Source organism: Gopherus evgoodei, chromosome 12 (assembly GCF_007399415.2).
Source record: "Gopherus evgoodei ecotype Sinaloan lineage chromosome 12, rGopEvg1_v1.p, whole genome shotgun sequence".
Taxonomy (NCBI): domain Eukaryota; kingdom Metazoa; phylum Chordata; order Testudines; family Testudinidae; genus Gopherus; species Gopherus evgoodei.
In genome coordinates this window covers 17,187,761-17,209,836 of record NC_044333.1, presented here as the reverse complement: position 1 = coordinate 17,209,836, position 22,076 = coordinate 17,187,761, and the positions used below count along the sequence as shown (strand labels likewise).

The following is a 22,076-nucleotide window of genomic DNA, read 5'->3' as shown; positions in this document are numbered from 1 at the left end:
TGACAGCTGCCAGATCCCATCCACCTCCTCCTCCTTCCTGACGTACCCCTCAGGACCCCGCCCCATCCAACCACCCCTTCTCCCTGTCCCCTGATCACCCCCTGAACTCCTGCCTGCCCTATCCAACCCCCCCTCTACTTCCTGACTGCCCCTCTGGGACCACTGCCCCCACTCAACCATCCTGTTCCCTGCCCTCTGACCATCTTGACCCCTATCCACACCCCTAGCCCCTGAGCACCACCTTGAACTCCCTGGCCCTCTATTCAACACCCTTTCCCCTGCTCCTTGTCCCCTTACCAGGCTGCCTGGAGCACTGGTTGGCTGACGGCACTACAGCCGCACCACTCAGAGTGCCAGGAGAGGCAGCCGCGCTGCCCAGCTAGAGCCAGCCACACCACTGCGCAGCACAGAGCACCGGGTCAGGCTGTGGCTCTGCAGCTGCGCTGCCCGGCAAGAGCTCACAGCCTCATCACCCAAAGCATTGTGTCGGTGACAACGCGAGCTGAGGCTGCGGGGGAGGGGGAACAGCAGGGGAGAGACTGGGGGCTAGCCTCCCAGGCCAGGAGCTCAGGGGCCGGGCAGAAGGGTCCCATGGGTCAGATGCGGCCCGCAGGCATAGTTTGCCCACCTGTTCTAGATTACACCTTGATGCAGCTAGGCAAAGTAAACTCAAGGCCTTGTCGCCACTAAGATTTTATATTGAGATAGCTACCCTGACGTAAAAACCAAAACCCAAAACTCACTCTTTTTTGTAGTGAAGACATAGCCTCACTTCCACTGGCTTTCATGGGTGTAAGGATCAGACCCTTAATGAATACAGACTATATTAATCTTTAAACCCTTCTTTTAAGGGGGAATGATATTGTGATTAAGGCATTACACTAGGGTTCAGGAGATGTAGGTTCAATTCCAAGTATTGTGACAGACTTTCTGGGTGCTTATGGGAAAGTCTAAGTCTGTGCTTCAGTTCCTCATCTGTAAAATGGAGATAATACTTCTGTACTTCATATGAGGGAAGATGCATGTATTAATGCTCGAGGCCCTCAGGTAATTACATGGTAGGAACTAAATGGGCCACAATCACTTCAGAGGACCTACGATAGCAGTTTAGTTACTAACATAAGAGCTTTGAAACCCATACCTACTTAGAAACAAAAAACCCACAGAAGTTACGGTAAGAGTTGATTAAAGAATAAATTACATACACACATAAAATTTAGTTTGAATAAAAGTTTGAGCTATCTGGCAGCTGGTTCCTAATTCAGGATGGTTTAGGTATTACTAGAACCAAAAAAAGTAGCAATAAGATTGCATAATGCCAATTAAAATAGATTAGCATGCTTTGCTGCACTGTGTTTAACCTGCAGTAAAAACCAGGACTATTTTCCTAGTGTTCGTGTTGGGGGTTGTATTTTGTAGCAGCTCTGCTGAACTGAGACTTATAGATGAGTCCTTAGCTAAAAGTTAAATAAATGCATTTGTTGAAACAAGTGAATTTTGACACAGCTGGCCAACTAAATTCTTTCTACTATGAGAAGAAAATTGCCCTGGAAGTTAGTTTTGTAAGCTTCTAATTGATCAAATGCTCTACTAAAGAATCTACAGTGACAGTACTCAAGAGTGGCTATAAATATGACAGTGAAACACCAACAAAAAAAGATTCCATGTTAGTCAGTGCTGCTTTAGCTGGATGTGTTAAGACTCGAAAATCCTGCATCATAAAATGATTAAGAACAATTATAACATATACAACTGACAAAATTATATGAAAGTAAGAACTCTCCAAGTTAATTCCTATTCTTAGGAAGATACATCAACTTACAAAAGTCAGGTTTTTGTCTGAAAAAGCATTTTACCTATTGTTATCACAAGTGATACCTACGATTAAGAAGTTTTTTCAGTTCTTTTAACTTGTGTTTCTCCGAAGTTTAGTTACTGAGCTAACTGACTCTTTTAGCTGTATTGCCATTTTCCCCTTTTGTTTGTGTGGGTCTTTCATAAAAGGTGAGAGGAAAAGAAAACCCACAATAAAACAAAAAAAAAATTTAAGGGGCTAATATTGTAATTTTGAACTTTGACACTGTAAGTGGGTAACTGGGTGCTAAACTATTTTTGGCAAGTTAGTTATTTTTTGTGATAACTAAAAAATTACATGTCAGTTGGAACTATACTTCATGTTTCAGTGGAATGACTGTACACAATTCTTTTTTAAACATTTTGCACAATGTAACTGTATAGCTTTAAATTAACAAGTTAAATGTGGTACATTACTGGTCTGTGTGAAACTACATGGAAATTAAGGTAGTTCTCAACATTAATTTTCTTAATTGCATCAGGGAGAGTACAATTAGTATAGAATTTTCCTTAATCCTTTCATATCCTGTCATTAAACTTCAAATTACAGTAGAAATGGAAAGACTAACGTTCCAACACATTGAAGACATAAGCTATCATGGCATAATATAGTAATAAACATGAGATCTCATTTAAAAATATTTCAAAAATATTAGAAGTCCTAAGCAAGTGACATACTGAATAAGGGTTGAGATATGGTCAACGTGTATTTATCTTTACTCAAGGAAGATGCACGGACAGTAGAGAGAACACTTTTGTATTATATAAAAAACACAAAATCCCAACAACCCATAGAGACTTTTCACATTTAGAAAGAAAGAACAAGAAAGAAAAAGAAATTGTATCCATCTCTACCCAGCACAAGCACTGAAATGAAGTCTGACTGGGTCTGCTTATCTTTCTAAAATAATCATATGGAAGAGTCAAGTAAAACTTAACCACAAAGGAATCAGTGATGAGTTGTGTAAAACAAATAGTTTATTTTGTGACCATATCTATTTAAACAATTCCTAATTTATAAGACCATGAATCTACAACACTGACCTTCCACAAATACCAATTTTGTTTGAACAGAAGAGCGCCCTGAAATTTTAAAAAGTTCCCATAGGAATGTTTATTACAGAAAATGAGATACATTTAAGTTTGTCTGGGTGTACGGACACTAGCAATACAAGTTTATCATGCTCTCTGCTGTCTTGGAAGAGGGATGCCACCATCAGGTTTAATGTATTCCATTATTAGCCATGGTGTCTGTGATGTCGTCTCAGTTAAGCAAAGGCTTTGGTTTAGCTGCCCGTTGGTGTTGCACAGGTTTAACATGAACAGCTATGACAAAGATAAAAATAAATAGTGAGGCTGTTTTACATATAAATGCCCTGCCCCTTCCCTCCCCCTAACTAGCTAGATGTGCCACAATCACTGAGGACTCCTCACCCTATTGCACTGGCAAAAGGCTAACAGCTACCTCCACTTTAGAGAGTTCTGTAATGCCCGTCTCCGCAGCTACTGTAAAGAACTTGATTCTTCTGTAACTTTCCTGTTACTGCCTTCAGATTTAAATCTGCCTTCAGATTTAAGAGCAATTGTCCACAGCCCTGGAGTCATCTCAGATTCCATGCCACTGAAAGCCCAAATAGCAGCCAAAGACTTCCACAGAAGAGATTGCACCCCCAACTTTTTGACCATAGTATGACCACAGTGATCAATACATTTGACCAACATCTTCATTACTGCAGTTCCTATCTAGGTACAAAACCACCCCTCAATGAAAAGGCTCCAACATATGCTTGAATAATATGTTTCCATGCTTGAATAATAAGAATATAGCAGTAGGGATATACTACCGACCACCTGACCAGGATGATGATAGGGACTGTGAAATGCTCAGGGAGATTAGAGAGGCTATAAAAATAAAAAACTCAATAATAATGGGGGATTTCAACTATTCTTGTACTGACTGAGTACATTTCACCTCAGGATGAGAGGCAGAGAAAGTTTCTTGACACCTTAAATGACTGCTTCTTGAACCAGCTAGTCCTGGAACCCACAAGAGAAGAGGCAAATTCTTGATTTAGTCTTAAGTGGAGCACAGGACCTAGTCCAAGAGTTGAATATAGCTGAACCACTTGGTAACAGTGACCATAACATAAAAAAAATTTAATATCCCTGTAGTCGAGAAAACACCAAAGCACCCCAACACAGTAGCATTTATTTAAATTTTTTTGGATGTTTTCTACATTTTCAAATATATCGATTTCAGTTACAACACAGAATACAAAGTGTACACTGCTCACTTTATATTTATTTTTATTACAAATATTTGCATTGTAAACAAACAAAAGAAACAGTATTTTTCAATTCACCTAATACAAGTATTGTAGTGCAATCTCTTTATCATGAAAGTTGAACTTAGAAATGTGGAATTATGTAGAAAAAAAACTGCATTCAAAACTAAAACAAATAATGTAAAACTTTAGAGCCTATAAGTCCACTCATTCTTAATTCAGCTAAATCGCTCAGACAAACAAGTTTGGTTACAATTTGCAGGAGATAATGCTACCCACTTCTTGTTTACAATGTCACCAGAAAGTGAGAACAGGCATTCATGTGGCACTGTTGTTGCCAGCATCACAAGATATTTACATGCCAAATGTGCTAAAGATTCATATGTCCGTTCGTGCTTCAACCAACATTCGAGAGAACATGCATCCATGCTGATGATTGAATCTGCTCGATAACGATCCAAAGCAGAGCGGACCGACGCATGTTCATTTGCATCATCTGAGTCAAAATCTCTTTTTTGGTGATTCGGGTTCTGTAGTTTCCGCATCTGAGTGTTTCTCTTTTAAGACATCTGAAAGCATGCTCCAAACCTCGTCCCTCTCAGATTTTGGAAGGCACTTCAGATTCTTAAACCTTGGGTCGAGTGCTGATGCTATTTTCAAAAATCTCACATTGGTACCTTCTTTGTGTTTTGTCAAATCTGATGTAGAAGTGTTCTTAAAACGAACATGTGCTGTGTCATCATCTGAGGCTGCTACAACATGAAATATATGGTAGAATCTGCGTAAAACAATCCTCCCTGAAAGAGTTCAGTCACAAATTGAATTAACTTTAAAAAAAAAACCAAAAAAAACCGAGCATCTTCAACATGTCCTCTGGAATGGTGGCTGAAGCATGAAGGAGCATACAAATGTTAAGAATATCTGGCACGTAAATACCTTTCAACACCGGCTACAAAAGTGCCATACAAATGCCTGTTCTCACTTTCAGGTGACACTGTAAATAAGAAGCAGGCAGCATTATCTCCAGTAAATGTAACCAAACTCGTCTGTCCTAGTGATTGGCTGAATAAGAAGTAGGACTGAGTAGACTTGTAGGCTCTAAAGTTCTACATGGTTTTGTTGTTGGAGTGCAGTTATGTAACAACAACAACAACTCTACATTTGTAAGTTACACTTTCGCGATAAACAGATTGCACTACAGTACTTGTGTATGAGGTGAATTGAAAAATATTTCTTTTGTTTATCATTTTTATAATGCAAATATTTGAAATCAATAATATAAAGTGAGCACTGTACACTTTGTATTCTGTGTTGTAATAGAAATAAATATATTTGAAAATGTAGAAAAACATGCAAAAATATTTAATACATTTCAATTGGTATTCTATTATTTAACAGTGCGATTAATCACAATTTATGTTTTTAATTACAATTATTTGTTTTGAGTTAATCATGTGAGTTAACTGTATAGTTATGTATAACTGTATCCTAATGTATAGTTAGGATTATGTTTTCCAATGTGGATTACTTGGCATTTATCAGCACTGAATTTCATCTACCATTTTGTTGCTCAGTCACTCCATTTTGTGAGATCCTTTTTTAACTCTGTGCAGTATGCTTTGGACTTAACTATTTTGAATAGTTTTCTGTCATCTGCAAATTTTGCCACCTCACTGTTCACTCTCTTTTCCAGATCGTTTATGAATATGTTGAATAATACTAGTCCCAGTACAGACCCCGAGGGAAAGAGCTATTTACCTCTCTCCATTCTGAGAGCTGACCATTTATTTCTACCCTTTGTGAATCCATGAGAGGACCTTCCCTCTTATCCCATGACAGCTTACTTTGTTTAAGAGCCTTTGAGAGGGACCTTGTCCACACACTTGTTGATGCCCCTCAAAGAATTCTAGTATATTGCTGAGGCATGATTTCCCTTTACAAAAACGATGTTAACTCTGCCCAACTAATGGTGTTCATCTATGTATCTAATAATTCTGTTCTTTACTATAGTTTCAACCAGTTTGTTCAGTACTGAAGTTAGGCTTACCGGCCTGTAATTGCCAGGATTGCGTCTGGAGACTTTTTTTAAAAATTGGCGTCACATTAGCTATCCTCCAGTCATCCGGTACAGAAGCTGATTTAAATGATAGGTTACATACCATAGTTAAATGTGAAATTGCAGAACTACTGAGTTCTTTCAGAACTCTTTGGTGAACAAACAATAATAAGTCGCTATGACCAGATGGTTATTTATCAATTTGTTCCCAAACTTCGTCTGATGACACCTCAATCTGGGACAATTCCCACTTAAAAAGAATAGCTCAGGTGTGGGAATCTCCCTCACATCCTCAGCAACAAAGACCGATGCAAACAATTCATTTAGTTTCACGGCAATGGTCTTAGCTTCCTTGAGTGCTCCTTTAGCATCTCGATTGTCCAACGGCCCCGCTAGCTGTTCTTCAGATTCTTTTTTGGCCTTTCTAATTATATTTTTTACACTTCACTTGCCAGACTTTATGCTCCTTTCTATTTTCCTCAGTAGGATTTAACTTCCGCTTTTCAAAGGATGCCTTTTTGCCTCTAACTGCTTTTGTTGCTTTGTTGTTTAGCCAAGGTGGCATTTTTTTGGTTTTCTTACTATGTTATCTTAATTTGGGGTATACATTTAAATTGAGCCTCTATTATGGTGTCTTTAAAAAGTTTCCATGCAGCTTGCAGAGTTTTCACTTTTGGCACGGTACCTTTTAATTTCTGTTTATCTAACTTCTTCATTTTTGTGTAGTTCCCCTTTCTGAAATTATATCCTACCGTGGTGGGCTGCTGCGGCGTTCCCCCCTCATCCCTGTAGCCATGTGTGACTCACCCCTGCGGTGCCTCCTGCTGGTGTCTCGGGAATTAGCTCATTTCTAGCCTCGGCGCACCCTCTGCAGGCCGATGTCTCACTGCTGCTAGGCCCCCGCATCCCTTCCTGTACTCCAGTGCCCTGTTATCTGGGGTGCTGCCCCCTGGCAGTAACCCCTCTCTCTCGGGGTTTCCTTTCCCCGGGGAACCCCCAACCCCTATGCCCACCTCGCCTCAGTCGTACGCTACTGCCAGTCACCGAGCCCCTGCTCCCTGGGGCAGATGCAGTATAAGCCACTCATCACAGGCAAGGTTGGGTTTGGACCTGGTGCCTCTGCCTAGCCTTGGGCTATCCCCTGCAACCCGAGTACCCGTTTGGCCTTATACTAGGCCGCAGCCTGGGGGTTTCCATGCCAGAGCTCCCCAGCTGCCGTAGCCTTCCCCCAGCCCTGCTTCACTCCAGGTACCTTCTCTAGCTCCCCAGCAGCCAGGTCTGTCTCCCTCTACAGCTAGAGGAGACTGTGTCTGCCCCTGGCTTCCCTGGCTTTTATAGGGCCAGCTGAGTCTGTTTGGGGCGCGGCCACAGCTGAGGCTGCCTTCCTAAGCAGCCTGGGCTTTTCCTTACAGCCCGAACCCTCTCCCAGCGCTGGCCTTAACCCTGTCAGGGCTGGAGCGGGTAACCACCCAGCTACAATCCCTCAAATGTTAACATTTTTTATGTTATGGTCACTGTTATCAAGCGGTTAGCTATACTCAACCTTGGACCTGATCCTGTGATCCACTTAGCATTTTGCATAGAGTACAGTACATAAACGAATAGGAAAGCTTTTGTATTAAAACATCTTGGTTCCTTGGAGATAGTGTAATTAGTACAAGGGTTTTCTGATTCTATATGTGGCTTTCACTCTAATTGCAATCATTATACATAAAGCAAACATATCCCTCATTAGCAGATTAGCCTTTTTTAAGGAAGATTATTGCATTTGTTTTCATTGGAAATCTCAAAACTTTTTAGTTAGGAGAGAAATCTGGCTGGCTAGCATCAGAAAGTTTTTAGCTATAAGAACTGCATCTACTACAGTAAATAATATTAAATCGATATTCAGAAAGACAGCAAAGTAGCTGGTTTCAAAATATTACAGATTCTAAGAATCTACAAAGCTTTCCCATCCTCACCTGGTGTTGGCAAAAGTCCAGGTTTCTCTCCAAGTAGTGGTCGTTTTGCAGGCTGATGGGGTGAATATCCTAGAAGACCAGGTCTTTTAGCAGGTGCTGCTAGAAGAGGTGGAGGTTTACCCTTTGCACCAGACATCCCTGTTTGGAAATAAGGGTAATTTTATTTTTAATAAAAAGAACATTTAATTTGTTTGAGCAGGATACTCACATTAATATTTAAATAAACATTGATTTTAATTATAACAATATCTGGAAACATTCAGCTTGTAAATGCTGCTTCACTATTTGAAATTTCTATAAGAAGTACGGTTGCAGACATTAGCAAATCTACTAGCATCATTCAGATTTTTTTAAGTCTTCAACCGATGCCAGTAAGAGCATTACCTTATAAAAGGTCTAACACTATGGAAGTACAAGTAAAATCCTTTCAAGTTATTTAACACTACACCTACATGCAGGCATGCATATTGGAAAGTTTTACATCTCTACCACAGAGTACAGTTTTCCACTGCATTAGTGGTGACCTGTAAACATGTTTACACTACAAGACAGACAGACAAATTAAATTAATAAAGTGTCCTCGTTAGTAAAGGAAGATTGATAAAGACAGCAAGTAAAACAGGACTAAATTACTATGTTACAATTCTTGTCAAATATATTTATTTGACAAAAGATCCTAAGCAGACCCAATAACGACTAAGTTAAGAGAACACAGCAGGACACCAGCTGTGATGCAAATTTGTGCCTAGTATTAGCCCCGAGGCTGAAGACTCAGATCATGTACAAACAAAATTGTGAGTGTCTTATATTCTTATCATTAAGTTATGCTGATTTCCCAATAATTGTTAATATGCATCCCAATCATAAAAGCAACCAGCATTTAATTTTAAATTAACCCAGCACAGGCTTAGAACTGCACAAAAGTCTTAAGATCTAGGAGAATTCATCTTTAAATCCTGAACTGCTCTCAAATGTCCCCGACGCCCCTTTGGTTTTCTATAAGCTTTCGTAACTTCAAAGAATTCTTTTACTAGAGCTTAACTTTGGCAACTGGAAAAGAAAGTCCTTATACTTTCATAATATTACAGGAGATTCATTTTTAGATAGGAACAGAATAGTTGTTCTTCTCTACCCCTATCCTGGAAAGTTTGTTATGAAAGGTAGTATGGCTAAAATCATCCAACTTTTCTTTTCTTTAAATTATTGTAGCCTTTTTTATTTAATACAAAATTACTAAATTCAATATAAACTCCCATGGGTTCAGCTCCTGGTGCTACAGTTTCAAGCTCAAAGTGAAAATCACCTCTGGTGCTTTTCTCAAATTTGGAGACTCCAGGAACACAAGGCCATAGTGATCATAGAGACAATCAAGTACAAAGTTTTATCTGTACTACAAGTTTTATTAAACCAATAAGCAAAGCTATAATTACCCATGCATATATAAATCCTACAAAACCCAAGACTGTAGTCATATTGACATCCTCAGATATTCTAGGGTCCGATGGACCTCTCAACAGATGATCATCGACAGAGGATGGTTCCTGCTAGATCTTTCCACTTTTACCCAACCAGGAAACATCTTTTATATTGTTGTTCTGACCACATCTAACACCTTATGCATATGCATGGGCGTTTCAACCCTCTTTTCCCTTATCTGTACTTCCACACCCCATGCATACTGGGGTGCCTCATTTTTCATAGGTTACTTCTTAGTTCATTTTATTCTCATTAGCATCTACACACAACATGTAACCTGTGGTCAGGACATGATGTTACAATCAGGTGTCTCGTGCTCTTGGACAATACACTGCAGTCTATTCCAGTTTTCTGTAACATCACCTAGTGGCACATCTTTTGCAGTAATCTTGTGACCTTACTGGCATAGGGTTATTCCTAGATCAACCACTCATGTCAAGCATTCTTAAGCCTATGGCTTAATACGGTGCAGCTAAAATCTTACAGGCCTCAGACTGCAGGCCTTTCATTCCAGCCATGCTTTACTTATATACCCAATACATACTCATCACTCCTAAATACTTGTAGATTATAGAAGTGTAAGACTGACAATTTAAATATACTTAGCATATATTGATTATATATGAAATACCATATGAATTGACCATAAAAACAAAACACAATGATACATGGATGATAAAATAAACTAATTGGCTACGCTAAAATTGAATCACCACTCTAAATATTTGGAAACGACTGATATTTTGGGGGTCCACATCCCTTCATTTTATTATACTTCCCATAACATTGATTATAATATTTCTATTACATTTTTGTGAGCAAATCTATTGCACAAATGATCAAATCAGTCATGAAAAAAAAATCCAAGTAGTAAAATAGTTTTAAATATAAAATTTGACATACGAGGAAGTTAAATTGTTACTAACCTGGTGTTGGAAGAAGAGCTCCTGATGGCCTATCACCCAACAATGCAGGTTTAGCTGGAGGAAGGGGCGACTGGCCTAAAAGAACGTTCCTGTTGGGTGTCGGCAGAAGGGGTGGAGGTTTACTTAAGGTATGGGTGGCAGTGCTTGTACTTGGCATCAAGTTTGCTTGATATAACGTGTCTTCAACTTCAGTTGAAGGATCAGTTTGTTCAACAAGGGCTAGTTTAAGAGAACAAAAACAAACAGCAGCAGAGTAACTCTTAAGAGTACATCATTACAAAGACGGCGTGACCTATAATGATAAGATTATTTCTAATTATTAACCCCTTAACCTAGAGGTTCAAGAAGTTTCTATAGGGCTGCTCCCAGGGATCAAGAGAACACCAGAATATCTTTCCAAAATACACGTTTTCTGCAACTTAGACAAGTTTGTTGGTTTGTTTTATCTGTTAAAGTTGTTCTGCTGAATTTCTCTTGAATACTTTGCAAAACATATATAATGGTTGAATTAATGGTTTTTATTAAACCACACGTGAAATTCTGCATAATGATTCCTTCTAAGTGACTTTAATTTAGAATGCTTTTATATGTGTATGGTATTATCAAAACTTAAATGTGTGTCAGCGTTAACAGAAGAGCTACAAAAATTTACTTGTAACAGTGAATCTTATGGGAGAGTGATTGCTCATTGGGTTGCTTGGATATGAAGATGAAGTGTTTGATGTGTGACCATTTCTACAGGGAATATGTATCTGATTTTAGGATAGATATACATGTGCTTTAATATACATTGACATTTACAGGTGGACTTTTGACCTTTTTCACATTTATCATTTATATTTGTAGACTATTTATGTGTAATGTACCTGAAAGCTGTTTTTTAAAATCAACTTGTGTTACAAAACATGTTTGAAGTTGTATTTTGGGGAAAAAAGCATGAATACCTTCAAGCTCATCTTTCCTGGTCTTCAGGTAGTCACTTATTGAGTTCAACTCCTCACGATATAAATATTTTCCCTCACTTAACAGAAAGAGGAGATGTCTAACGCCTAGAGGCACACTGTAACTCCCACAGAGCTCCCGTTCTAGGTAGTCATCCGCCAGATCAGCTGCTTTGTGTGAAATTTCGGCACGTTCCTGCTGCTCACGCTCAGCAAAAATTTTCCCAAATGCTTTGACTACCAGAGCCAATGCATCCTCCATGGGCATATTACGGTGTACTACAGAGAAGAGAGATAGCTTGCTTTATCAGTCTTGTGTTCCCATCTACTTGACACATTTACAAAAAGACAAAAAACAGAGCCGTTAAGTCTGTGTGTAATTCAAATGAATGAAATTTAAAAGGTTTCTGTTTCAGTATTGACATAGTTACCCTGTAATTACAAAAGTTAGTTTTATTCAGCACAGCTATGTGCAATGTTATTTAATTACAAGTTACATTTAAAAAAAGTTTCCCCAATTAAAAGATACAAGTCACTTGTCATCTTAATTTAAGCTTGGGCTAAAAAGATTCCTGGTTTCACCCCTGAACAGTTGCGCACACATCTGATTGAAATAAGAGGAAAAGTAGGATTAGCATAGACTTTTTTCTTAAATTCAGAACATATTTTACGTGAATGGGGGAACAGGAGAGTTAGGTATTTTTCATTTTAAAAGGAAGTGCCTTTTTAATAATGACTAGAACAGCTGTGTTCTTGTTAAGGGGAAAGATGTGAAATCTGAAGTTAAAGTTTCAGAAAACTGAAGTCTTAAAATAGATGGATTTTAATTTGATCCATCTATGTAGCAGTAAGATAAGAATGTGAACTGTAATCATGTTATTTATATATAATGCCCTACTATGTTTGACAGCTTTTGTTGTCTATTTCATGCCATTTAGGAAAAAGAAATTCAGGGCAGATGGATTTGTGTTTTGTGAATTATAGGAAATTAATTCAATGAAGTATTTACAAACTGTCACATCTTAACTAGGTCAGGCTTTGTTACCAAGAGGTGTAATGTGTCAGTATTTAATATTTTAACATGTTCAGAGAAAATTAAATTGCAGTTCTGAATGGGGACTATTTTAAGTGACATTTCTACATGAAGCTAAACTTACTTTTGATAGACTCATGAAGCATGATTACGGTGCAAGAGGAAAGTGCTACATTTGACTGTTCAACAAGAATACAAAATGGGGAACCATCATTTTTAACTTCTTGGAGGGCGCGTGTGAGACCCAACTCAGATGTAAGGTATATCATTTCCACCACAAGGCCATGATCCTGCAACCGATGGCCTATGACTGTTGCATATTCCCTTAAAGAAAAAAAAGAGGCTGGTTATTTTACAAATAAAAGTCTGTGTCACTGTTAGTTGTTGCCATGCTGTAGTTCATGTTTTGTATGCTCTAAGTTACAGGTAACAATTCTAGTTATGTGAAGTGTAAGAGACAATTTTCTTTCCACAAATGGCATGTTCCTTAAATCAGACAAGCTCTTTTAGATGACAGAATGGAGATATTTAAAAAACAAAAAAACAACAAAAAAAATATATACTGTACTGACTATTTTAGAAAATACTTATATTAAGGTTCAACTGTTTGGAAATCTGATCCCTTCATATATGGGATTTTTTAATTGAGGATCCCTGTGGGTCATGTATTAAGTGCTATTTTTGGAAAGTATGTATATATATTAATACATTAATGACAAACTATTTATATTTAGCATTTTATTTATTCTAATTCATCACCTATATATCATCGTTGATATAGTCAATTAAAACTTGACTTCTTTTCTCTTTTCACAATAGTATAAACTGTTATGACTGGCTTTAGTGTAAGCCTTTTAGTTACATTAACCAGTTGGCTTTTTAAAAATAAGTGTGTGAAGATAAAGAAAGGACATTAGGTTTAATAGGTATTTATGCTCAGCAAATGTATAGCACACATCATACTATATGTACACTGCTACCTATGTAACTTCTGAGTCTTAGCTGCTTATTTTACAGTTGAAAGTTTATTAGTGTCAACACTAGGGAAGCAACATAGATAGGGAAAAGCAAGTCCTGGTCATTTCGGCTTCCTCATCGTAACTGTTAGCTAACAGCCAATAACTATATTATTACATACACAAGACAAAAATGCAGATAACTTTGTGTACCACATGGTACTTTCTGTTTTGGCAATTAGGAAGATTCTGCTTTAACATGTAAATTAAGTATATTTGATGTGAAAGCCAGTGAAGGAAAATGGTGATCAAGATATCAATTTTACACACAATTATTTCTAACTGTATCAACTTTAGAAGTCTATTTTTACTAACAGCTTAGACAACTGAATATGATCACTGCACTTCAGGTGACTCAACCAGCCAGGCTAAGTTGTTCCTTCAGACAAAGCTATAGTAATGGTAGTGTTTTCACCATGATTGCAGGTATCTCTACTACTGAATACAGAAGAGACATTTCACAGAGCACTGACCCCTGACATCATGGTATGCTGGGTACTGACAGAGGATTTGCCAACTGCATTTGAAGTGATCACTCACCATAACATCTTTCAGACGAATTAAGAGATGCCACGAATTAAGAGATGAACAAAATATCTAGTGTAATCCAAGTAACATCTGAATATCAAAAGACTAATATGTCAGATGGAGAGAGGAAGGAAAGGGGATTCTCAGGTATTGTATTTACAGCACCAGAATCCAACACTTGAAGGAGAACAGCAATATCAGCACCGCTTTAGACTGATGAGTTTGTTGATTCCCCTACTAGAAGAAAGATTCTAAAAAGTATGGTTTATTATCTATAAGTTTCCATGTAGTTAACCCATTTAAAAATAGTATATTGGTAATTAATTTTGTATTGGACACTAAATATAAAACACTCACTTTGTTATGGAAATGCAGAATGCAAGAGAGAAAGGAAATAAATACAATTTAAGTGGTGATATTGAACATTAACTAAACATTGGATGTTAAAGTTAAGCTTTCTTGCACCAATCCTTCTGGTCCTCAAATAAATCTTATGACGAATGTATCAATGGATTGTCAAGACCTCCACATCGAAGTTGATCCTGGTCATCTCCAGAAGATGGACAATTATGATATGAAAGTTAATAGTTCTATGATAACCAAGAAGAAAGTTATTTGTACTCTACCTCATTTAACTCTCATTTTGCCATATATGTAATTTCACGATGTTTCAAGTGTTTACTTTGTATTTGTTAGAAAATGACACTGAATGCTTTAAACAGAAAATGTAAGGTCTTGCTATGAAGACTTCACTACTCATAAGGATTGATCTGAAAGAAAACCAAGTTACCTAAGAGGAAAAAAAAACTAGAAAGTTTGCTTTCAGTTTAAAGGGATGTTACATTTAAAACTTCCAGATTTTTTTTTTAAATTTCTTTTGCTGTAAGCACCATTTAACATGACTAAAAGATCAGAGAATAAAACCTATCTGAGCTTGCACATTTGATAGTGGCTTGTATATAGCCAGTTTCCCTTTTGTTTATGTGGATCTTTCATTTTGCAGCTGCAGAGAAAAACATTTTTTAAATTAGGAAAATATGTAAAATATTAAAATTGTCAAGGTGACTCAAGGACAGGTGTAGGATCTGAACCTACTTTTAACATTATTTTATATTGATTAGATTTCATGGTTTCTAAGAAGATTCTCCTATTAAATGCTAAAATGTAAACAAAAAAATTAAGAGTTGAGTCAGAGTTAATTTGCTTTAGAAGTAACTTTTTAAAAGTTCCTCCGTGTGCCCTCATGCACACTTAATGTGCTCAATGACCAAAGAGATGCATAACAATTTAAAATACTTTAGAAAAGACTAAATAGAATTATGTTAAGGAACTTCAGAGAGGAAAAAGTAGGCTTAACACTCAAATATTACCTACATCCTCGGCTCTGAGAGAACAGTATTATTAAGTGAACATCTTAAGTGGAAACCTTAAGCACCTCATTTTTAAATTAGAAACCTACGTTTGTTCCTTGCTGATGGCCACAATGATACAGTCAGAAGGTCTTTCTTTATCATACTCTTTCTGTATCTGCTGGTAAAACTGTAGGTATAGCTTCTCCCTACGATCATCCCTGGTATAGTCATCATCTAAAATCAAAGAACAAATTGATTAAAAGGTATCAGTGACTGGAAACCAGCATCAGAGCTTCAGGTGTTTTTCCCACTCAGTTAAGTATTGTGGAAACAGAGAAGTCCACTGAAAAGTGAACTGTGAAACTAGTAAAAATGTATTTGTCTTAGACATGACACAAGGAATGTTATTTAACTAGGCAGCAATTTTATTAACTCATCTGGGAATTATCTAGTAATAACTAATCCTATGCATCAGAGGGGTAGCCGTGTTAGTCTGGATCTGTAAAAGCAGCAAAGAATACTGTGGCACCTTATAGACTAACAGACGTTTTGGAGCATGAGCTTTTGTGGGTGAATACCCACTTCTTCAGATGCATGTGGTGGAAATTTCCAGGGGCAGGTATATATATGCATGTCACCCTTCCTCCTTCTCTCTCTTCTACCTGGTGGAAGACTGTCTTCAGACCCCCACTCCAAACCTGAACGCAGCCCATTGTTAGCCCACTGCCCACTCCTCATATTAGGTCTAAAATGCTGGGGGGAAGAGTTGGTTCCTCACTGTACGAGACATTTGGCTGTCCAACCGTGTTCCCCCATCTTCTTTCAAAGATGCCTTCCCCTAAATCCACTTCCCACTCTGGTTCATCAAGGAACCAGACCTCTATTTAAAAAGTACTTGCACCGGAAACATGCAATCAGGAGGTGGCAGCAATTAGCATGGCTACCTCCCCACATCCCTAACCAGGTTCCCATATGTTAACAACTCCTTCCCTGACATTGGCCAAAAATATACTCAGTCCCTGTCAGAGTCTTCCCTGAATAGTTGCGGTAATGCAATAGATTTTTACAAATTTAATCACTTTCTGATTTACACATTTTCTGGCCTCATGAACATGTGGAGGCCTGGTAGCTCTCTACCATAATCTCTGCTGCAAGATTTCAAACTAGATTACCGATACCCATAGGAAAAGGTCCTGATTCTGCCCTCTCTCTTTGCCCTAGTTGTTAAGTCAACCCCCTTACAAGATCCCAAATTGTTTTCACCTTGGTGCACAATAATCGTTTCAGATGGCTACCAAAGAGTGTAAGAAGATATCAGATAATCCAAGCGCATGCTTCTCCTCCTATGCAATCATCCCCTCACCAAGGCCTAATACTGTGAACCTTCTGGGCAACTGTCTGCCCACTTCTGGGCCCAATGAACAATATCGCGCTCACAGATCTAATCACTATCTCTTGTCATCTGCTCCCTTGATCCAGAAAACCAGGTATGCAGCAAAACATAGCACATTCACACCACTGGTCTCTAATTCTCAACTGGAGGCCTCATACGCACCAAGTATGCATTTGGATGCCATCAACCAATTATATTCCTCAAGTCCCTATTGCCAGTTGCACTGCAGAAGTTGCTGTCTTGATCCTGAAAGAATGGCACCCAAATTCACCAGCAGGGAACCTGATAATGGAAGCCCCTTTTAGAAGACTGACACAAACTGGAATTTTCTTGAGAAACTCTTTTCAACAGGAAGAAAGAGTGGCCCAGCATTAGCCAGCCTCAGCAATATGTGGGTCTTTAATGCTCTGATTGGGCAAGTCCCTGCCTTCCCAAACTCTTGCAATACTATAGACTCCCCTTCCTCTCCCTAATCCATTGAGATTATCAGAGTCAAAATGACTGATCACTCCCCCAATGTAAGTCCCTAAATTCCAAAACTCTACCTGAAATACTCCCTTGCTGATGTAGGCACGAGCTCATTGACTAAATACTAAAAACCATTAAAACAGCTGCCTTGTTCAAATCTCCATACTGGCTCTATTAACATACCTGATGAACTCCCACTGGATCCCAAAGAATCTGAATAATGATGGCTCAGCAGGGATCTTCTGTAAGGCCTGTGGGGCGAGACCACCCATCTAACAGCCTCCTAACTAAAAATCCAGAACATCCAACATCCTGTTACAAAAGGCAATGCTGATAAACAACTGAGACAGTCATTGATGCCATGGGGTATCAGACACCACACACTTCAGGAACTGGCCAAATCTTGGGCAAGCCTACCCCAAAACTGAGTCAATTCTCTAAAACCCTAAACATTCATTGGGCTGCTGATCTCTGCATTAATCCAAGCACAGTCACGAGCCAAGGTTCCAAAGGGCCAGCGACATCTGTTCAGACTCCTTGTCAGCTCCTGGTGCCAAATCTCGAAATCCATCCACCTGCAATCAAGACAGCATGGGCTATGCCATTATTAATCCCAGGCATATGTTAGCAGTAAAACAGATTTTACAAGTTAAGCACTGCAGGACAAGTGCTCTCACCAACCTTGTAACTCTGAGGGATCTGGAGGAGTGGGTGTTAATATGTACCAATGCCATGTTGTCACTATAGAATTTCACTTGTTTGGGAGCTCCTCTCCCCCAGATCATCTCTGCAACTAAAATGGGGGAAAAAACCCAGCACAGTATCTCCCAGTGTATATGATCACTAGACATCTCCAAGTGCACGACCTGCCCTGGTAAAGGCCTCAAACCTGGTGTCCCCAATGAGTGAACTTGGGTATTCTGGAGTGAACTTTCATGTCTGTCTCTACCCCAGCTAGGCTTCTAGCAGGAGATACTCTTCTCTCCAAAAAGTAATTCAATTAAAGTGATTTAGGAACTGAGCTGTTCCCACGCCCATAAATTCATCTTCATTTCTTTATTCATACTTTTAAAATGGCTGGGCCTACCTATCCTTGACATGGCCCATGGCTGATGGCAGGGCACAAAATGCTTATCTGGGCACTATCAGTCTGCATGCAAAACTAAGAAGGCAAACAACAGCCTGCAGTTCATGCAGCATAATCTACTTGGCTGCTCTGTCCTCCTTCATCCCAATAATTCTGCAAGTTTATGCACAGAAAGTCTAGGGATGCCAGTCTCTATATCTAACTGGATCCCTTTTTCCTTCTGATAGCAGTTATCACAGGCACTGGCTAAGAGGAGATCAACAAGCTGGCATACTTTAGAATCTGCCCTGCCCATAAACAAGAAGGCATCCAGGTAGTTTGCTGTAAACCCAATTCCCACACCACTGACCTCCAGTTTTGGGCTGAGCCCAATACTGAGCATCCACTGCTATGGCCTTGTCACAATAAAAGTCGACCTACCAGATAAAACCCCACAGGTCTGAAATCTGAGGGGGTTTACTGGTAGCAGTCAAAAAGCCAATCTAATGTTATATTTCACTAAAATTGCCCTGGGGGTGCAAGTTCTCACCATGTTCACAGTGGTACCAAAAGAAGAGTAACACACTGAACATGATTCCTGGTCTATTGCATCACACATGGAGCTTCCAATACTCCTTGATGCCTTTTTGGGGACCAAACCCAAAGGAGAAACTTGCAGGTCAGTCATAAGTAAGTGCATGAATAGCCCTGTAATTCTGTTAGAAACAATTTGTTAAATCTTGCTCCTTGTTATGTCTCTCAACCCTCTACAGATGTCAAATTTTGAGATGTGTGAATTCCAACTCCTTCATATGGTATCCCAAATCTTACTATAAACTCCTCCCAAAAATATGCCCCATTTATCTTATTAGGGTAAACCCAAGGAAACACCCAAAGCACCTTGAGCTGGAGATAAAGCTCCTTCCTCCATTCCTGCTACTTGGTCCTGTGTGGGGGGATAGAGGGAGCATCTGACTGATCCCTCCTTCTACTGGTCTGCAACTTTCCACAAATGCTGTGGCAAATGAGTGCCCGGTGAACACCGAAACACTTCTCGCATGTGATTTTTTTATCTGCAGAAGTTCCAAAAACATCCACTTTCACTGAAGTCCCAGCATACTTTACTGCAAGAATCAGATCTCTGGTTAGCCTGCTGTGGAAACAATAAACTGCTGTTGGTATGTATGAATGGCACTGACCAAGTCAGGATCATCTGCTCTAACCAGAGGCCATTATCAGCCCTGTTATACCTCATTTGTGAATATGTAGCATTCAGTCGGCAACTTACATTCCTCACCTTATTGGGCCCATGCTATACTCCCAAATGTATTCCAGATCCAATAGAATATGTTTGTAGAAGGCTAAGCCTCTCTGGATATTTGCCAGACATCACCGCAGCATATATCAGAAAGGTAGGTTGTCAGTTTTCCCAGGTTCAAGCCACCCTTTGATACCTCGCATTCTCAGTGTGCCTCTTATTCCTCTGCACTCTACCTTCCATCATTGTTTCCCTGTACAATGAGAATATTTCTGTGCGGGTTTTTAAGTGGCTTTGAGGAGGTGCACCCCCGACTGGAGATGGCATTCCTGTACAAGCCTGTCTTATTTTCACCTGGAAGACAAAAAGCTGACAGCTGCAGTGGAATCCGCCATATCATCTGCTCCCCACCACCCTGTGATGTACCCATCTCTATGGCCTTGGCACCTATCCCTACATTGCAAGCTTAAGTGAGATTCAGCACCTGCATTTGTATCCCTCCTTGATTGGTAGCTTTTACCCTGCTAATGAGACCAGAATTGATTTGGCTGCTGCCATTATTCCAAACTTGAGTCCATGTTGGGCATGTAGTGGTTCCCATGCTAGATTCCCCAACAGAAGTTAGGGGATAAGGAGAACAAACTTCTGTAATTTGAGGACCAGAGAATCCACAATGGTGTTTAAGTCTGGCCACCTGGCTGGAAGAGTAATTTCTCCTGCAGCTTGTACCTCAGACTGCCTGGGGAACCCAGGGCAAATGGGATGGAACCCTCTGTGGAAGCCCACCCAGTCACCCCAAGAGGAGCTCCAGGGGTATCCTCCAGCTCAGAGGCTCCCTCCATTATCCCTGTGGAAAAATCTGCTGCCTGTCTAGTTCTCTGATTCTGTCCATGGGGGAAGGGGCATGGCCCTCCACACTGTACCGTCCTGTTCCGCCCCCCACCTGTCCGGGTGCATCTTCCGAAGTACATGCCCTCTGCACTCCCCAGAGCCCAAACTCACCCACTACCGGCAAAGGAGATACCCCTGCTGGGGGGACCACACTTGCAGCCCTTGCTGTTCTCCACTTCTCTCGGGAGCAAGGGGCGGTTGGGCCAACTTCCACTGCTGAGGATTCATGCTCCGGATCCTGTCGCCTGGAAGAACCTGGCTGCTGGGCTGCCACTGCTGCCTCTTGTCTTCCAGGTATCCCTGGGGTCTCATGCAGACTGGGACCTGCTGGGACCACCGCCGTCAACTTGATGTATCTTGGGACTCCCTCACACCAGGAGGCACCCCATGCTCCCACTCTGCTGGACTACTTCCCTGCCTTTCCCCCCCAGCCAGGGGGAAAGGGCTTGGATGCATAGGAGTCCCTGGGCTTCTAATGTGCTGCTCAGACCAGACAATTTTCCAGGATAAACCCAATTATCCCTTCCAAACCTAAGAGGAAGTTGAGTTCCCACAGGGCGTGAGAGACCCTTAAAGAAGCCTGTAGACTGCTGGCCTATCTCCCCAGCCAGGAAAGATTGACACCATAACTAGAGTGTGATTCGGGCCCTTTTCTCAGGCTTCAGCTTTATTCTTCCCACATAAACTAACACAATATGTCAACTGTCTCTTCCTCTCAGTGCAAGGTCTTTTGAAGAGGCCTACTGATTCCCCACATGATTAAATTTTTTCCCAGCCATTTGCCAGAATCATCCTGCTCCAGGGCCTGCCAAAGGCGCCAACTTGCTTCCTGTAGCTCTCCCACATGAGCCAGGAATTTCTTACCAGAGCCTCCCAGCTCCAGGCCTGCTACCGAGTCACCTGCTGTCTTTTACAGTAACCTGATCCCTAACTGATCAGTCAAAGGTGAGGTTGGGCCCCAAGTTCCCTTAAGGGCCAGGCACTCTGTGACCAAACTACCGAGTTCTTCTTTCTCCTGCAGACCCACACAAAGGCTGCAGGGGGTATATTCTAACAAAAAGGAATATCAATTAGTTATAAATTCTTACCTTTAGGGGAATACTGATATCTCTCATAGTAATCTTCATTTCCGGTTGAATAGTCATATTGTTGTCCAAATAGTTCTTCAAAACTAAGGAGGAAATAATATTTTGGGGAAAAAAAATATATTCAAAACATGATAGCAGGCCAGTTCATATAGATATATACACAAACTAGGAAGATAAAGGCTTTAAACAGTTGCAGTGCAAAAGTTGTCAATACTGAGTTTCAGAATAGATAACTTTAAGCCATGGAGAGGTAAGAAGTGTCAGTCTTTCCATACGTAAAAGACTAAGCTAATTTTCCATTAAAAAGCATTTGACTTCCCAAGTAGCTTCACTAAAGCTAAAGTACATTACAAAAAAAGATCATTGTACAATGACCTATAAAGCCCTGAAAGTTCTTGGATCCAATTGCTAAAGTTCAGTCAAGACTGGTTGAAGCAGAGAGCAGAAATGCCTCCAAGACTCAATTCTATGATCAGTGGCAGGG

At 39.9% G+C, this 22,076-nt stretch overlaps 1 protein-coding gene across 8 annotated transcripts in view; it reads right to left on the bottom strand.

The window, feature by feature from the left end:
- Window positions 1-2,810: 2,810 nt before the first annotated feature.
- LOC115660303 (nuclear receptor coactivator 5-like) overlaps window positions 2,811-22,076 on the bottom strand; it is a 31,621-nt gene continuing 12,355 nt past the window's right edge. For 6 of the 8 annotated variants that reach the window (XM_030581581.1, XM_030581585.1, XM_030581580.1 and 3 more), the window contains 8 exons: window positions 21,593-21,675; window positions 20,616-20,831; window positions 15,536-15,662; window positions 12,657-12,856; window positions 11,503-11,778; window positions 10,559-10,777; window positions 8,157-8,294; window positions 2,811-3,180 (listed from right to left, as the gene is read on the bottom strand). In XM_030581581.1, the coding sequence (XP_030437441.1) occupies window positions 3,119-3,180; window positions 8,157-8,294; window positions 10,559-10,777; window positions 11,503-11,778; window positions 12,657-12,856; window positions 15,536-15,662; window positions 20,616-20,831; window positions 21,593-21,675 (1,321 nt within the window). In that variant the 3' untranslated portion in view covers window positions 2,811-3,118. The remainder of the gene's footprint in view (window positions 3,181-8,156; window positions 8,295-10,558; window positions 10,778-11,502; window positions 11,779-12,656; window positions 12,857-15,535; window positions 15,663-20,615; window positions 20,832-21,592; window positions 21,676-22,076) is intronic. The other 2 variants (XM_030581583.1, XM_030581588.1) reach the window with 2 other exon arrangements.